Source organism: Mustela nivalis, assembly GCF_964662115.1.
Source record: "Mustela nivalis genome assembly, chromosome: 5".
NCBI lineage: Eukaryota > Metazoa > Chordata > Mammalia > Carnivora > Mustelidae > Mustela > Mustela nivalis.
Window position 1 is genome coordinate 64,513,273 of NC_139024.1, and position 25,117 is coordinate 64,538,389.

At 41.4% G+C, this 25,117-nt stretch overlaps 1 protein-coding gene across 23 annotated transcripts in view; it reads left to right on the forward strand.

The window, feature by feature from the left end:
* Positions 1 to 14,149, forward strand: part of MAP7 (microtubule associated protein 7) — a 169,746-nt gene extending 155,597 nt beyond the window's left edge. For 21 of the 23 annotated variants that reach the window (XM_082731764.1, XM_082731779.1, XM_082731781.1 and 18 more), the window contains 5 exons: positions 599 to 649; positions 766 to 823; positions 3,403 to 3,505; positions 10,624 to 10,847; positions 12,599 to 14,149. In XM_082731764.1, the coding sequence (XP_082587890.1) occupies positions 599 to 649; positions 766 to 823; positions 3,403 to 3,505; positions 10,624 to 10,847; positions 12,599 to 12,609 (447 nt within the window). In that variant the 3' untranslated portion in view covers positions 12,610 to 14,149. Of the gene's footprint in view, positions 1 to 596; positions 650 to 765; positions 824 to 3,402; positions 3,506 to 10,623; positions 10,892 to 12,598 lie in introns of those variants that run through there. The other 2 variants (XM_082731775.1, XM_082731768.1) reach the window with 2 other exon arrangements.
* Positions 14,150 to 25,117: the final 10,968 nt, after the last annotated feature.

A 25,117-nucleotide genomic window follows, 5' to 3' on the forward strand; every position in this document is an offset into this window, starting at 1 on the left:
TTGTGTCTAGACCAGAAGCCTGGGGTGCTCATTGTCCCCATTCTTCCCCAGCCTTGAAGCCCCAAGACCAGGAGACTAGCTCACGGCTCTCAGAAAGCAAACGCGCTCTACGCATTCCGGAGAAACCGAAGTCGCTCCGAGTATTCATCATCATCTCCAAAGACATCTGTCCGCACAGTGCGGACCGCACCCAAAACAGTTCCTTCCGGTTCTTGTGGCTTAATCAGCTCCAGCCTTGGTGTGAATAATGCCCATTAAAAGGGAGCAGTGGGCATTATAATGTCCAAAGTCACAGAGGTGTTCGGATGACCCATCTGCTTAGTGAAATGTGCCAGGCTTGCCTTCTTTGCCTATTTGACCCCTTTGCTCAGTTCTCTTTCTGGGGTGTCTGGGTGTGGCTTAGCCTTTGGGTGTGTCTGCTCAGGTCATGATCCCAGGGTCCTGGGATCCAACCCCCCCCCCCCCACCCATTGAGCTCTCAGCAGGAAGCCTGCTTCTCCCTCTCCCACTCTCCCTGCTTGTGTTCCCTCTCTCGCTGTATCTCTCTCTGTCAAATAAATAAATAAAATATTTTTTTAAAATTCTCCCTTTCTCGTAGCGACTTGAGGAGATTATGAAAAGAACAAGGCGAACAGAAGCTACAGATAAGGTACTGAGGAGGCCATTTTTAAATTATTAATGTTTTGTTGGGTTTTTTTTTTCTTTACTTTCACTTGCAACTTTAAGAATCTTTTTTTCTCTCTTTTTTGTTTTTTTTTTTGGTAGAAAACTGTTGATCCGAGAAATGGAGATATAACCAAGGGAGTTCTCACTGGAGGAACAGGTATTTACTTCAGTGAATTCAAACAAATTCAATTGTAGAATTTTTGGATTGACTGTCTAGAGATGAAGATGTCCGTTGATTGGGGGAAAAAAGTACTCATTGACTTACAGAAGCTTAGGTGGATGTCCGTAGATTTTCCCCTTATGTAAAACTCTCACACTTCTCGAAGATGTTTTTTCACATTTGTTTATACTCTAATAGTGTGCTTAATATTTAAATCATGTTATATTACAAATATCCACATGTGTGGATATATGTTTGTATATATCTCTGTGTATATAGATGCATGCCTATACAGAGAGATAATAGACACATATAAATATTTATACACACATGATTAGAAGAATTTTTTGTGTTATAAAATTAAATTTCATTTATCATTTATTGTCTGCTAAAGTAGCATGTATTTATATGTGCTCTTAAGGACTCTAAACTTGCACATTTGACAACTCGTATTTATGGCAATTCTCACAAAAGAATTTATACCTTTTAACTTTTGACTTCAGAGTAGGGTTAAAATTAGAAATTAGTTGAAATTTCGTTGGAAAGTTGTTGATACCTCTAGGCTTTGGACAGAGAAATTTGGTGATTTTAAACCAAATTTGCTTGAAATAAAATTTACCTTCATGCATTAGTACCCAAATTCAATTAGTGTTCATTAAATGGTCTCTCTGTGTCAGGTACCACCTGCATACATTTTCTTCTTTAATTTCTACTGCAGCCTGTGGGGTAGAAGTGGTTTATCTTGAAGTCAGCAAGTATTTTCAGAGACCTGCCAGTGCGAGGCCTTGTTGCAGGCGCTGGGATTCAGTGTGAACAGGCCAGGCCAGGTCCCTTCGCCCCAAGGAATAATTCATTCAAGTGGCAAGCCCAGCTCATACAGCTGGAATCCAAGCTTATGATTGTTCTACGATCCCCCATGGCCTTCACGATCGTATGTACAGGTGGTTGGTACGCAGCTCATCACACACTCTTCCTCTTTTCTCACTTACAGTATCAATGTGACAAGAAAGAACCAGAGATACCTCACTTCCCTTGGCTGTTTTTTCTTGTAAGACTAAGGATCAAATGAAATGATCTATGTGAAAAAAAATAATTTTCTGTAAACTCTAGAGGCTTTCAAAAGTTAATATGTTGGTGTCTTGGGATTTGGTTTTGTTTCAGCAGAGGCTATCCGAGTTTCTCAATGTCGTGATCCCTTCTTAGTGAGCTTTCCATGCTTTTTTCAAGATGCCCTAATTATATTTGCTCAGAGAATAACCCTAATGGTTGCCTGTTAACCCCATTGCATTTTTAATAGGTTGTCTCCACAAATATCATAATTCATGGAGACTTGACGCAGGCACGACCCTCCATGAGTCATCAGAATGAGCATTTTAGGGTGTAAATTGCACCAGTACGGGGGTTTTTTGAGTGTAGTTAGCGCATGGCTGGGTTCTTTGTTTATTTGTTTGTTTTTCCATCTTTCCCGCATCAATTCTTCCAGTATTCTACCTCAGCCTGAGAACCAACAAAACCAAAAGGGAAGGTGCAACTTTTCAGTCATCATATCTGTATTTATCAACATTCATAATAAATCTAGTTTGAGTTAATACTGCTAAAAGGAGGCCTGAGGGATTATCTAACAAATATTCTCTTTTCCCCGTCGCATGTGTGGTTGAGGGCTAAATGGTTTTACTAGTGCTTCAAAGAGAATTCTAGGGCAGGCAGACAGCCGAGCTCACAGACCTATCAGAAATCTCCAAGGCTGCCTTTTACCAAATTTGTGTAATCACAAAATTGTGAATTTTGGCTCCTTTAATAAAGTTATTAATCACTTCAGTTATCAGACTCTCTGGACCTCTGGCAGCTTTAGTGAATTGTGCCAGGCTATGAAATAACACTTCCTTGGAATTATGTTTCAGCTATTTCTTCATGTCGAGCTGAAACCGTAAACTGCCACAGATTTCCCTGAAACTCTAATCACTATGAAGGTTTACAGGACTTTAAGTAACCCTGGCTTAGATTTTGGAGTCTGTCAATATTGTTGGTGTAAGCTGGACTACATCACTGAGCATTAAACGACAAGGTGGCTTGGTAAAGTACAATTCACTGGCCTTCCATTCATGAAATCCCTTTCATTCTAAGTGTGACTAGAAGTAAACTGAATTTAAAAATTATTTTTTATCACTTAAGGTAGGTCATGGTGATTTGCTCTAAATTCTTCAGAAGATATTCACCATCAGCCTAATCAGGTCAGCTTACTGCTGTCTTCATCAGTTGCTTTGGTTTCAACATTACATACTTCTTGTCCACAGTCAATTTAGCACAAACAAAAATAGTAACAACACTGATTTCCAGCCTTACACGGTTCTAAGTACTTTGCATATGTCAATACATTTAATTCTTCCCATGGCTTGTGAGGTAGGTATTCTTATTCATGAGGAAACTGAGGCGCAGAGAGTTTGTGGCTTGCCCAAAGTCACACAGCCGGTAAGCAGCAGAGCCAGGTCATAAATCTAGGCATTCTGGGTCCTGAGGTTTAGGGTTGATACTAGAGTTGTAGTAACCATTTGTCACATCTTCTTTGCTGTGTCCAGTGGTATCTGCACTTCCGTGTATGACAAACTCTCCAGGAAATGAAGAACCAGTGGCCAGCCCACATGTGGTTACCTCACACCAATCGACAGTGACTGTGGAGAGGTGAGTTAAAACTGGGCCCTTTTTCCTGATTTACATGAGAGCAAAGCACTAATTCCATCAGAACTTCCTAAGCCTGACAGAATTTCAAAGTTTTAACATCAAGATTTATTTTCCTTTGTGTCCATTAATGTTTGGTAGAGCTAGTAATTCTGTAGTCAAAGAAAGGAAAAATGTTTTTTTTTTCTTGAGTCTTTAAATATTATAATTAGGTTTTTGTATGCCTATTAAAGAAAATTACAGGGAAGCATTTTATATGTATATATTTAACATGATCTAGACTATATTCACATCCTTTAATAGCATATTTTCACCATACATAATATTCTCGTGTGTCACAAATTTGCTCTACAGTAAAATAATTTGGATGCCAGTATTTCTTATATTGGTAGTAAGGCTTCTTATTGAAGAAACAAACAGTTGCTAACAACAGTCAAGAAAGAAGTGTGGGCTGAAAAAAGATGGCCTTTCTCTTCTTTGGTGTTTATATTGACAACATCCTAAGAACACTCTCAAAAATAAAAAAAAATCAGGTTAATCCTAGCCTGTGCCTAAAAATCCAGGCATAAAGATCTTTAAGAAATATTTGTAATACTGTTAAAAAAAAATTCAGCTATGACTTTTTTTTCAATTTACTTAATTCTTTTATGTTTTCCTGTTTCTAATGCCAGGTGTTTGCTAACATCAGAGAATTAAAGGTCCTCAAATTAACTTTTTTCTTAGTCTAAAAACACACATTGCACAGCGTTTTACAATATTGGCTGCAATGCAAAGATAAGTCCTTCTAAGACGTCCATAAGTCATAAGACATCCATTGATATCTTTCTAGGACAGTAAAATCTTTTATTTTTCCCACTATATCATCTGATAAAGCAAGTAGTCCTCCTATGCTTAGTCAGTCAGGGTCCAGGAGAGAGAAACCAGGCAAATTAATTTGAACAGGAAAGTTTAACTTCAAGAATAATTAACTATTACTTGAGATGAAAGTAACAACAGATTGCTAGTAAGAAGTAAGGAGAACTCCAGAATACGGTCTAAGGCGTGGCCACATCCCTGAGCCATACCCAAGCAAGAGTGCCTTCCCCAGGCTTCCATCCAGACCCTGTTGGCGAGGGTATGGCTGTGACCCACTGGATGGTGCACAAGTTCTTTTATGAAAGAAACTTGGTGGTGCAACTTGCACCACTAGATATCTACCCTCTAGAATGCTTAGGAGAACTGTTCATGAGGAGGTGTCTCAGTTCTGCCACAGGTTGGCCCTGGCAAAGTGCTAGAGCAGCTGCTTCTGCTGCAGGGGCTGGCGCTGCGGCAGCCTTGCGCGCACCGAGAGCCGGACACTGGGAATGCCACGAGGGTGTGCTGCAGGGGCCCGCTGAGCAAGCACAGCCACCACACCAGGAAGCAGAATTCTCCTCATGCCATGTCTCTCCAGCAGCCTTAAAGGACAAACCTCAAAGATTGTGCCAGCTGGCAAAGGACAATTATTTAATTTATTCCAGTTCAGAGCAAGACTGAAGGATGAATTTGGAGCTGAAAGGCCAAAAAAAAAAAAAAAAGGAAAGAAAAGTAAAGAAAAACCCAAACCTGACAGGTTCACCTTACCTTTAAAAAGGCTCCTTCTCCAGCTCTTTGTCATTTTAGTTGTATTTTCTGAAGATTCTTCAGCATGAGCATGAGGTTGAGGAAGAAGAGCTTTAGAACCAAAAGTCCCAGGCTGGATTCCTAGTATTACTTCGAGAAATTCAGTGACTCTGGGATTAACCTACTTAAGTAAGATTTAGTTTTGTTGTCTGGACCTGAAGAGGTCTTTCCCCAGGGTACCAAATGGTCCAGTGAGATATTGTCTGTGAAGGAGCTCTGAAAACTGTGTTGTACTCAGCAAATGTTAGATGCTATTCCTCTTTGTCCTTCTAAGGTACAGTGTCCAGAAGATATAGCATGCTGGTGTAGCTGCAGTGTGGTATTATAGGAAAGTGCTTTTACGTCGTATCTGATGTCCTGTCTTCTGCCCTGCATTTAATGGCTGCTGCTTTAACCATAAAAACATGAGGAATCGCTGTTACCTGGATCCGTTTTCTGGTAACTGGCAGATCTCCCACGTCCGTTTTCCCTGAGAGCTCTTCATCTTCTGAGGATGGTTCCGCTTCCAGTGGTTCTCTAAACCCACTGCCCTTTCCATCCCTGACATTTTGACGAGTTTTGCCTGTTATCCTCAAGGACTTGCGTTTCCCAGAATAATCATTATCTGGATACTTAAATTTTTCCTCCTGCTTGTCTTCCAGCTTATTATAACCTGCTGTTAGCCCGGACCCCTGAGGCTATCTGCCACTCATACTCTTTCCACCGGGAGAAGGACCACTACTAACCTTTCATACCCTTCCCTAAGATGGTTTCCTGTTTACATTCCCTTTGCTTCAGCGGGGACTTACAGTTTTAGTTTTACCTCTGGAAGCCTGTGAAAGATTTTTCAAGTAACAAATGGCATCCACGGATGTTCTCTTTACCCCCCATTTCAAGTTGACCTTGGTACCACTTACCAAGTCGGTTTTTACCTCAGTGTGTTATGGCTAGTGAAACATTCCATAATCCTTGTCATCAGTTCACATGTTTATTAAATACCCTACCACGCCCCCAAAGTAGAGGCATAGATCCCTCCAGCCTGCTCACTGGGAGTTGAATCATGGATTGGAGATCCCCAGGGTCCCTTCTGAAGACCGTGAGATGGGTGGTCCCCTGTGGGAATCCACCACAGCGAATGCTGTCTGCACGTGGCAGGGTGTTATCACTAGAAAACACCACTCCAAATGAACGAATACTTGTAGTTCAGAATTGGAGAAGTGAACTTTCCCTAATGCCTCAGCTACCTAATATATTGGTTTGCCTTGTCTTCAGCAAAAATAAGTGCCGTGAACTCGGAGACACTGCCCCCACCCACCCCTGAGGCGATGTCAGAGCATCCTCCTAGTATTTTCTAGCATCGAGGAGGAGCAGCAGTTCCTGGTGCAGAGAAACCCTACACCAGTACCACTCTGAACCTGACTTCAGCCCCGAGGGGCCTGAGTGACGTGGCTGGCCCCTGTGGTTTCTAGTGTTCTCAGCCTTCTGTGTGCAATGCCTTTTAAAGCCTGAAAGCAAGTCTTCTTGCCCCACTGACAATAGACTGAAGAGGGTTGGAGTTACCAAAAGTCTGGCCAGCTTTTATAGGTGCAAAGAAATATATGAGCTTGGCCAAGATGATTTCTTACTTCAGAACCATTTTGGGTTCTTGAGAATGAGTATTTGTAGAGAGAAGAGCCCACAGAATGGAGGAGAGTGTTTATTTGTGGATAAGAAACTCGCTTTGAAACAAGAAACAGAGAACACAGATGAATGTGTGGGTACAAGTGTATGTGGGGTGTGGAGGAAGGAAGATATTAAGTTTCTCAGGTCATTCTGATAGTCTCCCACCCCCAACAGAAAATCTGTTCTAGAAACTGAAAACTTCTCATGGGCTACTGTCCTACCCTGCTAATACCCAGAAGACATTTCATGCCTGCCCTTTGCCCCAGGCTAAGATCCTTCACTCTTAAGAGAATAATCCTTCGTGGTTTTTTTTTAATATTTATTTATTTGACACAGAGAGAGAGAGATCATAAGTAAGCAGAGAGACAGGCAGAGAGAGGGGGGGAAGCAGGCTCTCTGCTCAGCAGGGGCTTGATCCCAAGATCATGAGATCATTACCTGAGCTGAAGGCAGAGGCCTAACCCACTGAGCCACCTAGGCACCCCATAATTTTGGTTTTTGACCTTCTGGTTTTCCTTCAAACTGTAGGAGTTTATCATTGTTTTTAGTTTGTCCTAAAGGAAAATAACATTCCCAAGCCCCTACCATTCAAACAGAAAGAGAGGTATCGCTTTTAATTTTAAAGTTTCTTGTAAAATAAATAATTTTTAAAAATTTTAAATAACAATAAAGGTACTTGCTACCATGATAATAAATATCAAGAAAGAATTAGGTCCTGGCTATAGTAAGACATATGGACTGTCAGATTCCCACCATGATCCCAGATCCTTCCCCAGGTAGATTTTATTTTTCATTTTGTTTTTTAAGTAGTCTCTATACCCAGTGTGGGTCTTGAACTCATGATCCTGAGTTCAAGAGTTGCATGCTTCTCCCACTGAATCAGCCAGGTGCAACCCTAGGTAGATTTTAAGCAAGAAAAGGGCACAGTTTTGAAGATGCTTGCATCCAGCTTCAGCTGCCAGAGTATAGCCAAAGAAAAGGACTTCAAAAACTGGTGATCTTACCCTAAGAGGACACACAGATGATATTCCCTAATCCCAGTGACTTCAGTTTCAGTTTTATAGTTTCTGCCAGTCACAGTGTCTTCTGAACATCTAATAACTGGCCATCCACAATTACTCCTCTAATTGCTAACAAGAAAGCATGGGTGGAGAGGTCAGGTAGGAGTGGGAGGGGAAAATGAAGTCAGCTGTTGACTCAAGTCTGGGTTGGCGTAGCCATTAAAACTTGTTAGCACACGCAAGCCTGGAAGGTGAGGGCAGTTGAGGTGGCCAAAAAACGGAACTTGGAAATGCATTCCTCTTCTTTACCTTTTGCTGAAACTTCTCCTGAAAAACACTTAAGGATGAGAACCAAAACCATTTCCCTGGTTATAGAAAGCCCATCAATGTTGGGAAAGAACCAGGAGGGTGGGGGGCACCTGGGTGGCTCAGTCAGTTAAGCATCTGCCTTCGGCTCAGGTCATGATCCCAGGATTTGGGGATCCAGCCCCTCATTGGGCTCCCTGCTCAGCGGGAAGTCTGCTGCTGCCTCTACCCCTGCCCCCTGCTCATGATCTCTCTCTCTCATGCTCTCTCTCTTCCTCAAATAAATAAATCTTTAAGGGGGAAAAAAAAAGACCCAAGAGGATGGGTCTGGTGACTGGTCCAAGCAACTAGAGCAGCGGGTGTTGGGCGAGCAGTGGGTGTCGGCGTGCACATGCATGCCTTCTGAATCACTACTGTAATGCCAAGCCTTCTTGGTGAAATAGCAGAAAACTGCCATCATGCTCTGAGTTTATATACTGTTTTTATGTTATTTTTCACAGACTTTTACGAATAATACTTTCAATGTACCCTGCAGTACCTTGTGAGGCACTTCGGACAGATATTTTTTGTCTCTAGAAGAGAAGGTCTATAATTTTATGCATTTATTTGACAGAGAATGAGAGGGGGAGAGAGAGCACAAGCAGGCAGAGCAGCAGGCAGAGGGAGAGGAGAAGCAGGTTCCCCACTGAGCAAAGAGCCCGAAGCAGGATTTGATCGCAGGACCCTGGGATCATGAAGGCAGACGCTAAGCTGAAGGCAGACGCTTAACCAACCGAGCCACCCAGCCACCCAAGAAAAGTTTTTGGCTTTTGTTGTTGTTGTTGTTGTTGTTGTTGTTTATTGTTTTTAAGATTTTATTTGACAGAGAGATCACAAGTAGGCAGAAAGGCAGGCAGAAAGAAAGAGGGAGGGACACCTGGGTGGCTCAGTTGGTTGGACGACTGCCTTTGGCTCAGGTCATGATCCCGGAGTCCTGGGATCGAGTCCCGCATCGGGCTCCCAGCTCCATGGGGAGTCTGCTTCTCCCTCTGACTTTCTCCTCACTCATGCTCTCTCTCTCACTGTCTCTCTCTCAAATAAATAAATAAAATCTTTAAAAAAAAAAAAAAAAGAAAGAAAGAAAGAGGGAAGCAGGTTCCCCAATGAGCAGAGAGCCTGATGCTTAGTCCCAGGACTCTGGGATCATGACCTGAGCCGAAGGCAGAGGCTTAATCCACTGAGCCACCCAGGTACCCCAAAAAGTTTTAATTAACAAAAATATACCAAAATATCTAAATCAGAAGTGCTTTAGAATGTGTTCCAAAAGTCATTATTTCTTGTGAATTAGGTAAACTATTTCCTCAACAGGGTAAAAAAGCAGATTCCTCAAAATAAACAAAAAGCAATGGAAAAACTGGATGCATATTAGCTTTATGTTACCATTTGGGAAGGAGACAGAAAAAGATGAATTGAGTTGCTAAAGTTCAAGCAGTTGGCTTTGTACTACAGATCTGATTTTCTGATCTCTAGCCTCTTTCCATAGACCTTCCTATAGTTAAACATTCCTATATGAAACAACTTTTGTTTCATGTGGTTAGTCTTTTCCATTTGGAAAATTTAACCTAGAATTTTGTTAAATAGGGTGTTTTGTGCTTTTTTGATACGTGAGCTGAGCACTGAACAAAATACGAAGCTTGTAAATATATGCTTATCACAGCATTCAGATAAAGTGAACAATCTAGCATTCATTTGTACAGGCATTGTTTCTGCTGCCTTGTATAGCAGAATAATGAACATATATAAGGCTTTCAGTTTGCTTATGGAGCTGCTAAAGAGAGGAAAAAATCTAAGAGGAACTGTAGGTAGAAAATTAAGGATTTGGTGGCCAATTAAATGTACCTCAAAAATAAATCCAAGATATTGAGTGTGAATTAATGAAGAAGTAAGGTGGGGTCAGAGGCAGATTTAAGCAGTAAAGATAAAGTTGGTCTTAAACAACATACCTGTAAAAAATTTGCACGGAATTTAAGAAGCCAGAAGAACCCAGGAAGGGCTAGCATCTGAATAGCCAGGTATGTACAAAATGGCATAATGAGCAGAACACGGGACCAGAGCTCGGAAGATCATACGTTTAGTTTGAACTATGTCTCAGTCACTCTATGACTCTACAGATTATCCCCCATTCCCCTGAATTTCAATCCCTCATCTTTGAAGTAAAGGACCTGATATGGGCTACTGGTTATCAAACAAAAGGTGTGTGAAAATGCCTGTGGTACAAATTGTTATGTGTGTGTTGACGATGATCTATTCTAACCAATAAATGGTTCCATCTTATAAATTTTTTACAACAAAAACAGATTTTTAAAAATAAGAGAGTAAAATTGCAAATGTCAAAATTCACCATTTCTGTGAGTGATGTGGTCCATCAGTGTTAACATTTGATTCTAAAATTCTAAAATGATTTATTACAAAACAGTTTCCAGTTGTTTTAAAAATGTTTTTTTCCAGCTTTAATGCTAACTCCTTTCATTTTTGACTTTTCAATTTCCCTAGTACTCCCAATATGGAAAAACAGCCAAGTGAAAATGGAGTATCTGCTCAGAATGAAAATTTTGAGGAAATTATAAACTTACCCATTGGATCTAAACCATCCAGATTAGATGTCACCAACAGTGAGAGCCCAGAAATTCCTTTGAATCCAATTCTGGCCTTTGATGATGAAGGGACACTTGGGCCCCTGCCTCAGGTAGACGGTGTTCAAACACAACAGACAGCAGGTAAGCTTGCCTCAAGCTCCCTTCAGTAGCCTTCACAAATATGTGACACCACCTGAGGGAACAAACCTTGTTTGTTTAGTGTGATTAGGGCAGCTTTGTTCTTCTAGGGAACCACATGGAAAAGATTGTGTAAGGAGCATAGAATTTGAATTTTGAATTGCCTTAGGCAAATTCTGAGGCCCGTCCTGTTCCCCCAACTGGGTGTACAAATCCAGTCGGCATCACCCGCTGGGTGTCCATCACGTTCTCCTCACAGAGCAGTCCTCACTGCTCAGAAACACTCACTGTCAGAACAGACTTCCTATAAAGACAAGCACTTAATGCCTCAGCATAATGCAGGGACCTTGGGCCCAGTTCTGCCCCCTGGTGTTTGTTCCATCTTTCCAGCTCTTCAGATGTATGAAGACTGCCTTCACATTCTCCCGTTTTTCTCCTGTCCTGGTTTAGCAGCTTAGATGATACGCCATTGTCCTTTTTAAACGTAATAAGTTGGAATTAGATCATGGGACCCATATTCAGAACTACGAGCATATGAACCCAGTGGTGGTCTGTCCTCCGTGGAGTGACTCTTGCTGTTGTTGAAACAACCAGTGACTCTCATACCATCTCTGGGACTCATCCTTGACCAGAAGTCTTTGTGCAAAAAGAACAATGGCTTTGTGTGACCCAGAGAAATAAGGAGCACATCGAAAGTTACCAACTCAAGGGTCACTAGCAGCTCAACAGCACGATCTCATCAGTGTCTGACACAAGTGGAATCATGTCAGCTCTGGCTCTTCTCAAACCTCTTTGAGTTCTGTCAAGTTTCTCTTCTCAGCAGATCACTTTCATGTATCAAGCAGCATCCCTTTATAGTATTAAGGACAGAGCTGGCCAAATTTAGCATGTTTAATGGAGTCAGTGTAGAACTATCAGTGGTCAAGTTGTTTTGTGTTTCAGATTTCCATCTGTGAACTTATAAGTCCTCTTTCCCACTTTAACTGGCTGGAAAAACCAGTGTTGGAGCACCTGTCCTTTTTTCCTTCTCTAATAGACTGACCTTGGGAGTCTAACGTCACTTTATGATCCCCTTCTCTAGATTGTAAAAGGAAGTTATACATCCCAGCCCAGGTCTGCCATCCTCATTGTTAAGACTCCAGGGATAATCTGCTGGCATGTATGTTAGTGGAAACACCCCCTCCTTGTCATGTCGCAGATTTACAGAGAGGAGAGCAACACCCACATGACCTTTGGCGTCACATACTAGCCTTACCTCACCTTTTGATTTATCTGTCATCCCATTCTCACTGTTTCTGCACTTCTGTAACTTCTGTAGGAACAGAATCAAGTGTCGTGATTTTCAGTGCTGTAATGGTTCTTTTGGGATCATGATTGTTTTTCGATAAACGTTGATTTAGCCATATGTTTGGAGCCTGAAGCATCAGGTGCTGAGGGTAAAAGACCAATGAACATGAGTCTCTAACATCAAAGGAGAGTACAAGTGATGTATGTCCTTTAGAAAAGTGAATGATACAGCCTAAGCTGAAGGTAAAGAAAAGAACACGTATTTTCCTGCCTGTGTTTTAGTGGTAGAATTCACTAAAATACAAGATTGTGATGAGATCTTATATAAGATTCTGATGAGTTCTTATATGAGACAATGTATAAAAAAGCATGGTAAAGTTTTAGAAATGTAAGATATTACCATAGTATTCTTGACATAAAATTTTAGATAAATGGTAATCTGTTCTTTTTTGTGTCTCCTAATATAGAAGTTATATGAGCATCTCTTCAGAAGAACCAAAGCAGAAATTTAAAAAGAATTTCTACAATTAATGGAATTCCTTCCATGCTATAAAGGAGCAACCCTCTCCTCCAGTTTTCTAAAGATTTCTTGACCATCATTTTGAAAAGACTTTATTAAACCAGCTAAAGACAACAGACTGGATGGCTTTTCTAATAATTTTCGCCAATAGAGGAAAAAAAATGTTCCTTATTCTTCAGTACTTTAAAACGGCTTTTTCCAGTGTGCTCCTTCTTAGCAAATCAATATTTTTCTGCATTCTCTAAAAGATGAGAGCATTTGGCTATTAAAAAAAAAAATCGGGCTGAACAGGCATGATTTTTCACATAAATATTTTGGTCTTTAAAAGCTAACATAAAATTGGCACAAAAAATTTACCTTTTACAATATAATACTTGAAAAGTAAGTACCTCTTTGCTCTACAAGTAGAGTGAACAGGAGAGGTGTTTAAATTAAGCCTGTTTAAATATTACTGCAGAGAGTTCTATTTGTAGAAGCAAACTATAGGCAGGTTACCAGGTTCTTGTAAATGCAATTTGTACATGGACATTCTGCAAACCCAGCTGTCACATTCTTGCATCTCTTTTTGCAAAAGCATACTAAACAGTTTTAAAATGTGAAAAAGAAACATTATTTTTTCAGAGCAAGAATATAGACTGTCCTCTTAAATAATGTATTTATAAAGTTTTTCCAGATAAACTAATCAAATAAATTAGAACAACGTGACAACATTGCAAACTTTGATTTATTAGATGCATTCCTTATGTTACCATGAGAGAATGTTCGTGATGATTCAGGGCTATTTCTGATGTCTGTACATTGCTGCTGTCCCCAGTGATGGTGGGACTTACCTTTGCCTTACCTGATCACAAATTATGTGGGGGTGGGGGGGTGGTTGGAAGGGGAGTAAAGATTTACTATTTCTTTAAATAAAAAAAGAATTTGGTTTTGCTCGTTTAAGAGCAAAGAAAACCTGATGAGATGTTGACTGTTTGGTACACGGAGCACTGTGCAGGTCACCTTCCCAAACGTCTTCCTCCTGTGTGGCTCCCATCAGCTCTGACTTTTCACTCTTCACTTTTGCTGCTGAGCTTAGCCGTGCAAGCTTGCACTTTCATCTACTAGCATAATTCAGTTTTATTTTATCATTTTAGAAGCTACTACTAAGTAAATGTTGAAGGAGAGGGGACTCGGAAGGAATGCTGTGTGTGTGTGTGTGTGTGTGTGTGTGTGTGTGTGTGTAGTGTTTGGAAAGGTAAATGTCTAGCAGTGTAATATGTTGGCTTTATTAAAAGAGGGATTGGGTAATCTATATTGAATGAGAAACTATTCATTTATTAAAATCCAGACTATAGTAACAGTTGTAATTTGTGAAAATATTAATTTGGGGGTTTTCCCTATTCTCAGTTGTCCATGTACGTGTAGTCATATTAAAAAAAAAAAAAATCTGTTCAACAAAGTTGTTTTATTTGTTTAAGTTGACCTAGCACGAAACACCAAATAAAATGTTTTTGACATAGTTTTACTTTTAGGTTTCTCATATGTTACAACTTTACTAGGATTGAGTCTTGAGTTTTCAAATTGCCCTTCATTCAATCACAGTGCCATTTCCCCAGCTTCCTTTGAATGGGAATATAGAAAGGTTTATTTAAAATTTAGAACAATAGTTCTATTTTGGCTAGGTTTTCCTGGTTTTGTTTATATTTTTAAATTTGAGCCATCATTAACAAACAAAGCCTTCTAAGTAATCAAGTTTTAGTTAAAAGTGACATAAAATTAACTTTTTTAAAGATTTTATTTATTTGAGAGAGAGCAAGAGAGAACATGAGCAGGAAGAGGGGCAGAAGGAGAGGGAGAAGCAGGATCCCCAGGACCCTGGGATCATGACCTGAGCCAAAGACAGATTCTTAACCAACTGAGTCACACAGGTGCCTGTAAAATCAACTATATTTTAAAAACAACAGTACCAGAGGATGACCTGGACCTTTACAATGTCTTGATTGCTTTTTCTCCAGCCCTTAAATGTCGATACCCGCTAGTCATAAAGAAATCTTTAGTAGGTACTATATCAAGGGCAGTGCTCAGGGATCAGATATGATCCTCAGCATGAAATGAGGGTGGATGACTTTTAGTTTCTTTTTCACACCCTTGTAGACTGTCTAAGCCAAAGTAGTCACCAATCACAAGTTCCTTTGGTAGAGAGTGGCCCACCTCTCCTGGAAGGGGTAAGGCCATATGTCTCCTCTTGCCTAACCTCATTCCCTGGTGGAACATTACCATAAAAGCAAATGTAAAACAGAGTTCTCGCACGTGAACAAACGTTTATTATCAATCAGTGCCTTTGCCAAACTTGGATAAGTTCCTTCTCTGTGCATAATCCCACAAACGCCTCAATCAAAAGATTTCATAGTAATACCAAAGCAGTGATACTCTTTTTTTTTTTTTAAGATTTTATTTGTTTGATAGACAGTGAGAGAGGGAACACAAGCAGGGGGAGTGGGAGAGAGAGAAGCAGGCTTCCTACCGAGCAGGGAGCCCGATGTGGGGCTCGATCCCAGGACCCTGGGATCATGACCTGAGCCGAAGGCAGATGCTTAATGGCTAAGCCACCTAGGCACCCCCAAAGCAGTGATATTCTGAAGGCAGAAGTAACCTAACTGAAACAGCCAATGCAGTCTTAAATGTGTGGGGTCGGGGGAAAGATGGCACAAGAGCAAAGAGCTCTAGGTCTGAAGCACTAATCAAAAGTCTTGAACTTGCATGGTCTGCCATATTCTTACACCTCGTTTTGTGTGTTTTGCCTCAATATCTTTCTAGGCAACCACTTACCTTTCAAGTTCCATTTGCTAATGAAAAATTACTAACCTCCCTTATGCTGACTGACACTGGTATAGATCTAGATGACAATAGCGCCCAGCCACCAGGTTGGAGTCCTTCAAATGCTATCTGAACTAGCCATCAGGGTAAGACTAAAGTGACATGGACATCACAAAGTTGATACTAAAGCATTTTGTAGTAAATTATTGCATGTTAAAATATAATAGGCACCAATAAATTCTCCCATCTTTCACATTTTTGGAAAGGTTTTATTTATTTGAGAGCAAGAGTGCATACAAGCTGGGGGGAGGGGCAGAAGGACAAGCAGACTCCCTGCTAAGCTCTGAGTCAGACACGGGGCAGGATTTTAGGCCCCTGAGATCATGACCTGAGCCAAAGTACGCCACTTCATGGGCTGAGCCACCCAGATGCCTTTTGCATTTTCTAGATGGTTGGAAATTATTTCACTATCGGCCTACATCAGATGGTGCATAGAACATGAAAAGGCATGATGGAACGGCTATTGGATCAAGTTGCAAAAAGCAACTAAAACATTTTTTTTAAAGGGTTTTATTTGTCGGAGAGAGAGACAGAGACAGCACAAGCAGGCAGAGTGGCAGGTAAGGCAGAGAGAGAAGCAGGCTCCCTACTGAGCAAGGAGCCTGATGTGGGACTCAATCCCAGGACCCTGGGATCATGACCTGAGCCGAAGGCAGTGGCCTAACCAACTGAGCCACCCAGGTGTCCACAACTAAAATATTTTTAAAGATGCCCTTCGAAGGAATTTCAATTCCCCGCCCACCCCTTTTTTTTACTCAGCAGACACCTAAACCTGCTCAGAAGTACCCAAGATTGTCACTTTTTCACATCCTTCAGCACCTCTTTAGTTTGGGGGAGAAGCTCCAAAGACTTTGCAAGAAGACAGAGGAAAGGACCAGCATGTGAATTGAAGATACAATTTCCAATTGTTACAAATAAAACAATTCATTAGTAACTTTTTCCTTGTTGACTATCACTTGGATTTTTATGTTGTTTGAGTACAATTCTAGAAGTCAAAATTACTTTTAGTAGTTAGTGCCAAGATTGGTGACATTCAAAAGAGAAAAACATTTTGATTCCTGTTTAAAAATATACATGAAAAAAGTAGTACTGACAACCACCTTTGAATTATTGGCTCTTTAACACCTTATAGAAGACCTAAAGGAGAAGGTTAGGAGATGGGACAATGGGGAAGAGCCAGCACCTAGTGTTACAATACATCTGATTTCCAGGTCTGCACTGATGGGCTTCATGAGGCTTGGTAAGTTCTCCATGTGCTCCGGGTCTAGATTTCTTCATCCGGATGTGGGAGACAATGCCCATCTCATTGGGTTGTCTTAGTAGTTATCAAGATTGGATTGAGAGTAGATGTAGGTTTCTGACACTTAGTAATTATCCAATAGATGTTAAGTGATTTTTTTAGTCTTTAGTCTGAGATCCCTGTGGTAGGCAGGACCCTGTCCTAGAAGGTAGGAAACTTCACTCTTTCCAACAGTAGCCTTGAGGGCCACTATATATATATATATATATATATATATATATATATATTTTTTTTTTTTTTTTTTTTTTAAATAAGTTGCCTGTTCTAAGTATATGCCACACAAGCTAAACAGATAAGGATTCATTTGTCTAGAACAGTATAACAACTTTGGAGTTTCTGATCATTTTTGAGTTGTTACAAATTACTATTTAATTTCATAATTTCCCCTTTCTCCACTCCTCCCACAATGGTTTATTTTCAACAAGAATTATATTATTACTTCATAGTCTTATACGCATGGAGGCACTCCTTGACATCCTCGGACACAATTAGACTGGTCTTGTTGGCTGCAAAGCCGGGGTTGATTAAATGTTCCTCTGGAAGCTGTCAACAGTGGACAACCTTCGGGAGGTGCTTGCAGGAACTGGAGCAGCGGGAAGTTTGCAGAGCTGTGTGGGGAACTGGAGAGCAAAGCAAGTCATCTTCAGACCTTATTTAACGACTCCTTTTCCTCCCCAAGTAGAGCTGCTCAACCAAAAGATGTCAGAGAAGAGATGGGTTAGGAAGGTAAGAATTTGGAGGCCCATGTCAGATTTGAAGGTCATGAATCTTAGTGTGTTCTATTGATTGTTCTGGAATCATCCTTCCTTCTCTGGTCAGAGGGGGGTGTGGGGAGGTGGCAGGAATTTGCCTCTTCACACAGAGCTTCTCCTGCCCTGTGCTGTGACTGATGTTGCCAACTGACAGGCTCTCCAGCTGGAAGGTCGGTGTCTCAGGCTTTCAGATGTTTGGATTTAATTGGGAGAGTGTTAGGAAAGGTAAGAGGGGAACTAACATCGGCGACTAGCGTCATCAATTTTGCTAGGGTAAGAAAGGTAAAAATAAAACCACTCTGAAGGCCACTCTCAGTGGCTCATGCCGTCAGGGCACACATCTGAGGAAACTCTGGGAAAAGGTATGTACCTTTTCCTCACTGGATTAGGCTATTACCATGGTAGCTCTCTTGATAACACTCCATTTTTTGGTTGTCTGTCCTTCCTTGTCTCCTTCCTCCATTTTCTTGGAGGAGTTCCCTTTGCCAACCAGATAAACAACTACTGCTCCATCCGTGCCATAGGGTGTGCTTTCCAGGAAACCAAAACTAAGATTATGCTGAGGTCTATTAGCATGAGGTTATAAAACAGCATTTTATTTCCCAGAAAATTAAAAAAAAAAAAAAACAAAAACCAGTTTCGTTCATAAATAAATGCATAAACATAACTTTGTCACACCAGTCAGTGAAACATATTAGGGTTAGGGTTAGGCATAATTCAATTCTAACCATATGTAAATGAGCAGTAAATGTGCTTCAGTTTTTGGGTGGGTTTTTGCCTGTGATCATCCGTGATCACCCAAACACTCCATCATTGTCCTAACTGTTTATGTTCAGACAGGTGGTTCCCAGCTGTTGGTTTCTGATTCCTCACCTTCTCACTTATGTCCCAGATTCTTTTCAGTGAGGTCTCAACATGTTTCGAAATCCCTGCTGTCCTCCACAGCCCTCGAACCCTCTCCTCACCCTCACAGCACGATCTGTGCTATGACGACCAAGTTCCCGAGGAGTCGGAAGTACTGAATGGGTAGCATTTGCTGAAAGAATCTTTTAAAAAATCTAATAGCTTTTTTATTTTTTATTATTTTTTTTAACAATGTGCTAAACTCAATATTATCAAGTACTTTTAAAAATTAAATGACTGCTACTACTTACACAAATTGCTCGTCAGGGAGGGATTTTCTTTCAGAGACTTTTATAGGAAACCAAGTAGAAGTGGGAAGGAAATATGAAAGATAATCCAGTAAGTGTGTGCTTTCACAGAAACATGAAAGCTATCGAGATGTTACATAAACGTGCACATAAGGCTCATGAAATGCGTTCAGTTGGCCTCTACAGTTGCAATTTTTATATCAAAATGCTTATTTTATTTTTATAAAGAAATTTTAGTTACAAAAGAGCATGGCAGATCATTTCAAAATCATATTTTTTTAGCCAACAAATTTTTTAGAACAATAATTTGGGCACTATTATAAACACAACGACCCACCAGTTGTCTGTCTTATACATGAAGTACTCCAAATGTAAGTCTTCTATTGAATATTAAGGTGATATATTAGGAATGGAGATAGAGGAAATACGAGGCCAAAACCTTTACTGGTAGGAAAATAATCTATTGGCCGTATTTTCAACAGAAAGAATGAAATGGAAACCTAGCATAGTTTAAAAACTAGAAATACACTAGAGATGAAATGGTATTCTACCCTAAAAGGCCTCATGGTCGCTATGTAACTTCTAGGTTTCCTACAACTCATGAATGATATCACCCTCTTACCGTTTGAATCAGTCCAGAAAAAGTTCATATTTCCTTCAAATCTCTCTTCTAGGCTAGAAGCACACCCAGCTACGTTTGCGCTTCACTCAACCTAGAAAGCCCATTTCACATAGCCAAGCTACTTGTTCTAGACTCAGCCCCAAATATAGAAGGACGCCAGCTGTCCAGTAAGGGGTTGTCCTGAATGTTCCTGCTGTCTGTCTATGTTGCTGCTGCCTGTGGATCTCTGCACTTTGGTGGCTTCTGCTCTGTGGTGACACCATCTGCCAGGTGACAACTGGACGCTTGGATATTTGGTGCAAGTTCTCAACAATAATGGGACTCAAAATCCCAACCCTTACAGAAACTACAAAAGTCACCCTGAGACAAAGAGGCCACTCCATCCAGAGGTGTCTGCAAGAAAGTATGTCAAAGATAAAGCCAGACACTAAAGTAGTAAGGACTGATTTTACTCAATAGTATACTGTTGTAATGAGGAGGACAGGAATCCAGGTAAAATACACCCAAATTTGTGCAGAGGTGACTGGGCATTTTAAAAGGAGAATAAGGGGGCAATCTCGTTATGATGCCTGTCACCCCATCGATCTCTGATCTCTGGCATTGATTTGACCAAACTGGCTGGCTAGAGATGGGTGTTCTTTTGCTCCTTCACCTCTCCATGTGTGCCCCTCCCAAAGCTGTGTACTGGGTGTAAAAAGACAACCTTCCCCATAAAGGAGGACTGTTCTCTGGTCAAGGGTATACAAGGAGCTTCACTCCCCTGCTGGAACCTCCAAACAAGCTCTCAAGGTCCATTTGTAGGACAACACGGGGTAGTCAAGCTTCCAAGACTCCAGACAAATGCAAACAAAATTCTGCATGTAGCAGAATAGTAGTGTGGCTTTCTCAGAAAGAAAGAAAGAAAGAAAGAAAGAAAAGAAAAGAAAGAGAATGGAAGGAAGAAAGGAAGGAAGGAAGGAGGGAAGGAAGAAAAGGAGAATGAGGGAATGGGGAAGTAGCTAAGTGGGCGCTCAGAGTTAGGGAAGTGAAAAATAAAAAGCTGAAGGGGCGATGTTGTTCCATGTGAAACCCATCTGGGTTTATTAACTGGCTTTTACTGAAGTTGGATTCCTACCCTGCCACAGGAGCTGGGGGATGGGCCCTACTTTCAGGTGTTGGCTAGAACCAACCATGTGTTTCTCACCTGTTCCCTCTGCATGGAATGACCTGAAGAAATACCCTTCAGATAACCTGGAGTCAGATCTTAACGTCAGTGTCCTCGTTTGTAAAATGCTGATAATACCCTGTACTTCCTATAAATGTTTGGAGGATTACCCACAATCTAGAATGTAAAGATCTTAACACTATGCTCAACCCACAATAAACATTCGGTATTTATTGGCTAAATAACAGGCTCATCCTTCAATATCCCACTTGTGGAATATTCCACTTCCTTCAAGAAGCCTACTTTCTGGACGACTACCTACCATTTACATCCACGTGGATAGAACTGGAGGGGATTATGCTAAGTGAAATAAGTCAAACAAAGACAATTATCTTATGGTTTCAATCACGTGTGAAATATAAGAAGTAGCCTAGAGGACAACCAGGGAAGGGAGGGAAAACTGGATGGGAAGAAATCAGAGAGGGAGACAAACCATGTGAGAATCTTGACTCTGGGAAACAAACTGAGGGTTACAGAAGGGACTGGGATTGGGGGGTGGGATAACCAGGTGATGGTTATTAAGGAGGGCATGTGTAGTGACGAACACTGGGTGTTATATGCAACTAATGCACCGTTTAACACTACATCAAAAACTAATGGTGTACTATATGCTAACTAATTGAATTTAAATAAAAATGCCCATTTTGCAACCTTAAAAAAAAAGTCTACTTTCTTTCCAGAGTCTCATTCCAAGTTCAGTACCCTTTCTTCTTTCTCATGCTGGCTCCCTGAATCTCTCCATCGGTGTGCTTGCCACAATTTATCCCATTGATGTTCATGATTTGAGTCTCCCCTTCTAGACTGAACACTTGAAAGACTGTTTTATTCATCTTTTCACAGTATTCCCAAATGGCCAGCATGGTACCTGGTACACATTGTGGACTCAGTGGTAACTAATGAATCGAAATGGATGGATGGATAGATGGATGAATGAAATCTTCATAACTTTTTGGCAGCTTTTGATTAGCCCTCTATTCTTTAAAAAAAAAAACAAAACAAACAAACAAAAAAAAACCAACAAAAAAAAAAAAACACTTTAATTCCAGCATAACAAGTGTAGAGTGTTATATTAGCTTCAGGTATACAGTATAGTGATTCCAACTTGCCCCTTCTTCTGGAATATTCTTTATCCATTGGATTTTGTGTCAATCAGAGTTCAGTTTCAGAAAAGAGGAAGCACCGCAGTATTTTCAGCTGAGGGGGATTTACATACTTTTTAAATTGATGGAAGGACTGGAAGAGCATGCTGCAGACTGGACCTCCAGGAATGACTCTCAGGTCACAGCAGATATCACCCACTGAGAGAGATGCTGCCTTTCCCACATCAGAGACATGAGAAATCGGGAAGCTGTCCCTGGAACCGCTGACTTCAGGGACACCCTTTTTTCTTTTTTTTTTTTTTTCTTTTTTTTTTTTTTTGATGGAGAGAGACACAGCAAAGAGGGATCACAAGCAGGAAGAGTTCGAGAGGGAGAAGCAGGCTTCCTGCAGAGCTGGGAGCCCAATGTGGGGTTTGATCCCCAGACCCTGGGACCATGATCTGAGCCAAAGGCACATGCTTAACCAGCTGAGCCTCCCAGGTGCCCGGCATCCTTGATTTACATGCAGGGACCACACATCATCCCGTGTGTGCCTGCTGTACTGGGGTATGTCCTGCCATCACCCCCTTTTGCTATTCCAAGGTGCTCAGGACACGGATTCTTTCATCAGTTGCTAGAGCCCTCCCTCCTGATTCTGGCTGTCAGGGCCTCTCCTGGGCCATCTGTCCATGAGGCCGCCCCCACTTCATCCCCATCTAGCCAGCAGATCTCTGACCAGACCATGTTCTGTTCAATCCCCAAGACTTAAAGCCACTTAGAGTCTCATGAAACACCCATACAGGTCTGCTGGTGAACTGAAGGAGCTTCGTGCACTCTCTCTTAAAATCACAGACACAGGGATTTTGCTCCTAATATCAAATTTTCAAAACTCAATTCTTTCCTTGTCAAAGAGGGCGTATGTTTGTTTACATAAAGCCCAAGCGCCTTGTGCCGATGGCTTCTCTCCGTGTCATGATCTGTTGACTCTGAAACCTAATTCTCTAATCCTGCAGCTCAGGCGGGGTCCCAGGCTGCTCCCCAGTCCTCTCTCCAGAATGACATCATCACTCTCCAGCTGGAGGTGACAAGTGTTGCCATGACAAAACAAATAGGCTTTGCTGGGAGAGGCTTTTGTATGTGAGTGTGTGTCTTTTCTGTGTCTTTGGCTGGGGGGGTGGGGTGCGGAGGGTGCAGTGAGGGGGGGGGGGGTTGGCTGATGAAATCGACCCGTCTGACAGCCTGGATAGAACAGTAAAATAGAGAAACACAGGCAACATAAGATGTTTTTAAACCGAACATGGAGGCAGTAATCCCTGGAAAACAGGACCATTTACTTATGCTTCTTAGGCACGAAGAATCCAGATGTTTTGTTATAAAACATTTTCTTCTGATTCAAGATACAGGCTCTGCTGATAACATCGAGCTCCGCTGCAGAGTGTACTTTTTCCTTCTGTTCCTTATCCCTACTTTCTCTGTTAATCAGAATGTGACAAGAACCATTTATGTGAGCAGAAGGGCAGCCATAATATAAATAACAGTGACGGTTCGTGAAGGGCTGCCTCATGCCTCATTTTCAATCACCCCAATAGCTGGTAGAAGTACCATTATTCCCATTTTAGAGATGAAGAAATTGAGGTCGGTCCCAGGGCCAGGATTTGAATCCTTGTCCCCTTGGCTCTGAAGCCAGTGTTCCATCCACCCAACACAGCCCAGGGAGGGTTGTACAAATAAACTCTACAGCTAATAACTCTACTATTTGTGTTGACACCTTAGGGATGGGTTGGGAAGGGAAAGGAGAGAAAGGATTTGGGAACTAAAGTAGCCGTGGGACACAAACTCCGGTACTCACTGCAGCCCTGAGATAACTTAATGAATAAAGCCAGCACATACAATCAACAGCTCTGAGCTATAAATATGAACTTTATTCCCCATTTTGTTCTCTTCAAGCTGTTCCCATGGAGACACAACCCCTCGTTTGATCTGGAATCCCACGCGCTCAGGGCATATGACCAAGGGGGCTTGGAGGGACCGAAGAGAAGCCAGTTCTGCCTGCAGACTCACTCCACTTCCTTCCCATTCTCTCACCCTTTCTCGTTTTTCACTAGGAACTCAGGGCGGGATGGATTTTGTAAGGAGATGCAGACTCAGTAAAATACTCCGTTGGCAAACATTCTCAGGAAGAAAAAGAAACGTCTATGATGACCGATGGTTTGTGGGCAAGCAGCAGGCACCACTGGTCCCAGCAAAGCTTATCTCTCAGGGCTGGGAACCATCCCTTGAATGGTAGACATCACTGATACCCAGGGGGTCTAATTAGACATCCCACGCCCAGTCTGGGCGCTTGCTTAATTAAAACACTTATCCTGCCATTTTAGCACTGAAATATATCCCATTCCCCGCAAACAACAGGGATTCTTGAAAACAGAAATTACCTTCAGATAAAATGTTGTGATTGAATATGACGCCAAATGCTGTCTTATGTTTTCTTTCAAATGGGGCTCCTCGTTTGACCGTCTTGGCACTAGTTTTTCCCTTGTTTCTTAAGACAGGTGTTGGGGTGGGGGGAGAAATTTAGGTCAAAAAATAAATTGTAGAAATCTACCAAGTTCCCTGGCCAGTTTCCTATAAAACACAGACCATAAAAGCCCTCAGTGGCAACCCATTTGGGACCCCTCTCACTCTAGAGAGCATTTTATTTCCTTTGTGTTCTCACCCTCACTTAATAAACATTCACTTCACTTTAAAAATAAATCGTTGTCCTTCAAAGGATTAATATTCAACGTACGGAAAATTATTGAGTGAGAAAACAGCTAAGAACGTTAGTATTCAAAGGCAAAACCTAATGAAAATGTTAAATAAAAGTTATATGGAATTATCTTGAAAAAAAGAAAAAGAAGAAAAAATTAAGGAGAACTCATGTTTGTCTTCATTTTGTTTGTCGGTTCCTCTCTTTTCTTTTCTTTTCTTCTTTTTTTTTTCCCCTACTCGTCCTTCCAGGTCAACAAAGAAGACTTTTTTTGAGACAGAGAGAGAGCAGGCACATGTGCATGCACATGCATGAGCAAGGGTGGGCAGTGGTGGGCGTGGAGCAGAGGGAAGGAGAGAGAAAAAGAACCTCAAGCAGGCTCCACACTCAGCACTAAGCCCAAGCCAGGACTCAAACTCACAACCCTGAGATCATGACCTGAACCGAAATCAAGAGTTGGCTGCCCAACCGACTGAGCCACCTACATGCCGCCAAAGAAGACTGGAAGGAACCTTTGGTTGAAGTTCCTACCTTCCCTCCTTTGCCTTGCTAATGAGATAAATTACCTTAACACTGGAAAGGAAGTAAGAATCAAAGGTTAGTCCTCACGTCCTATATAAATATATTAAACAGGAAAACGAAAAATACTCACAGCTTCTACATGTTAAATGCTGTGACCATAAGCCAGACTCTTGAGCTGTGCATTTGCCATTCTCCCTGGATCCTCACACCACTCCTGCAAGATGAGCAACAGCA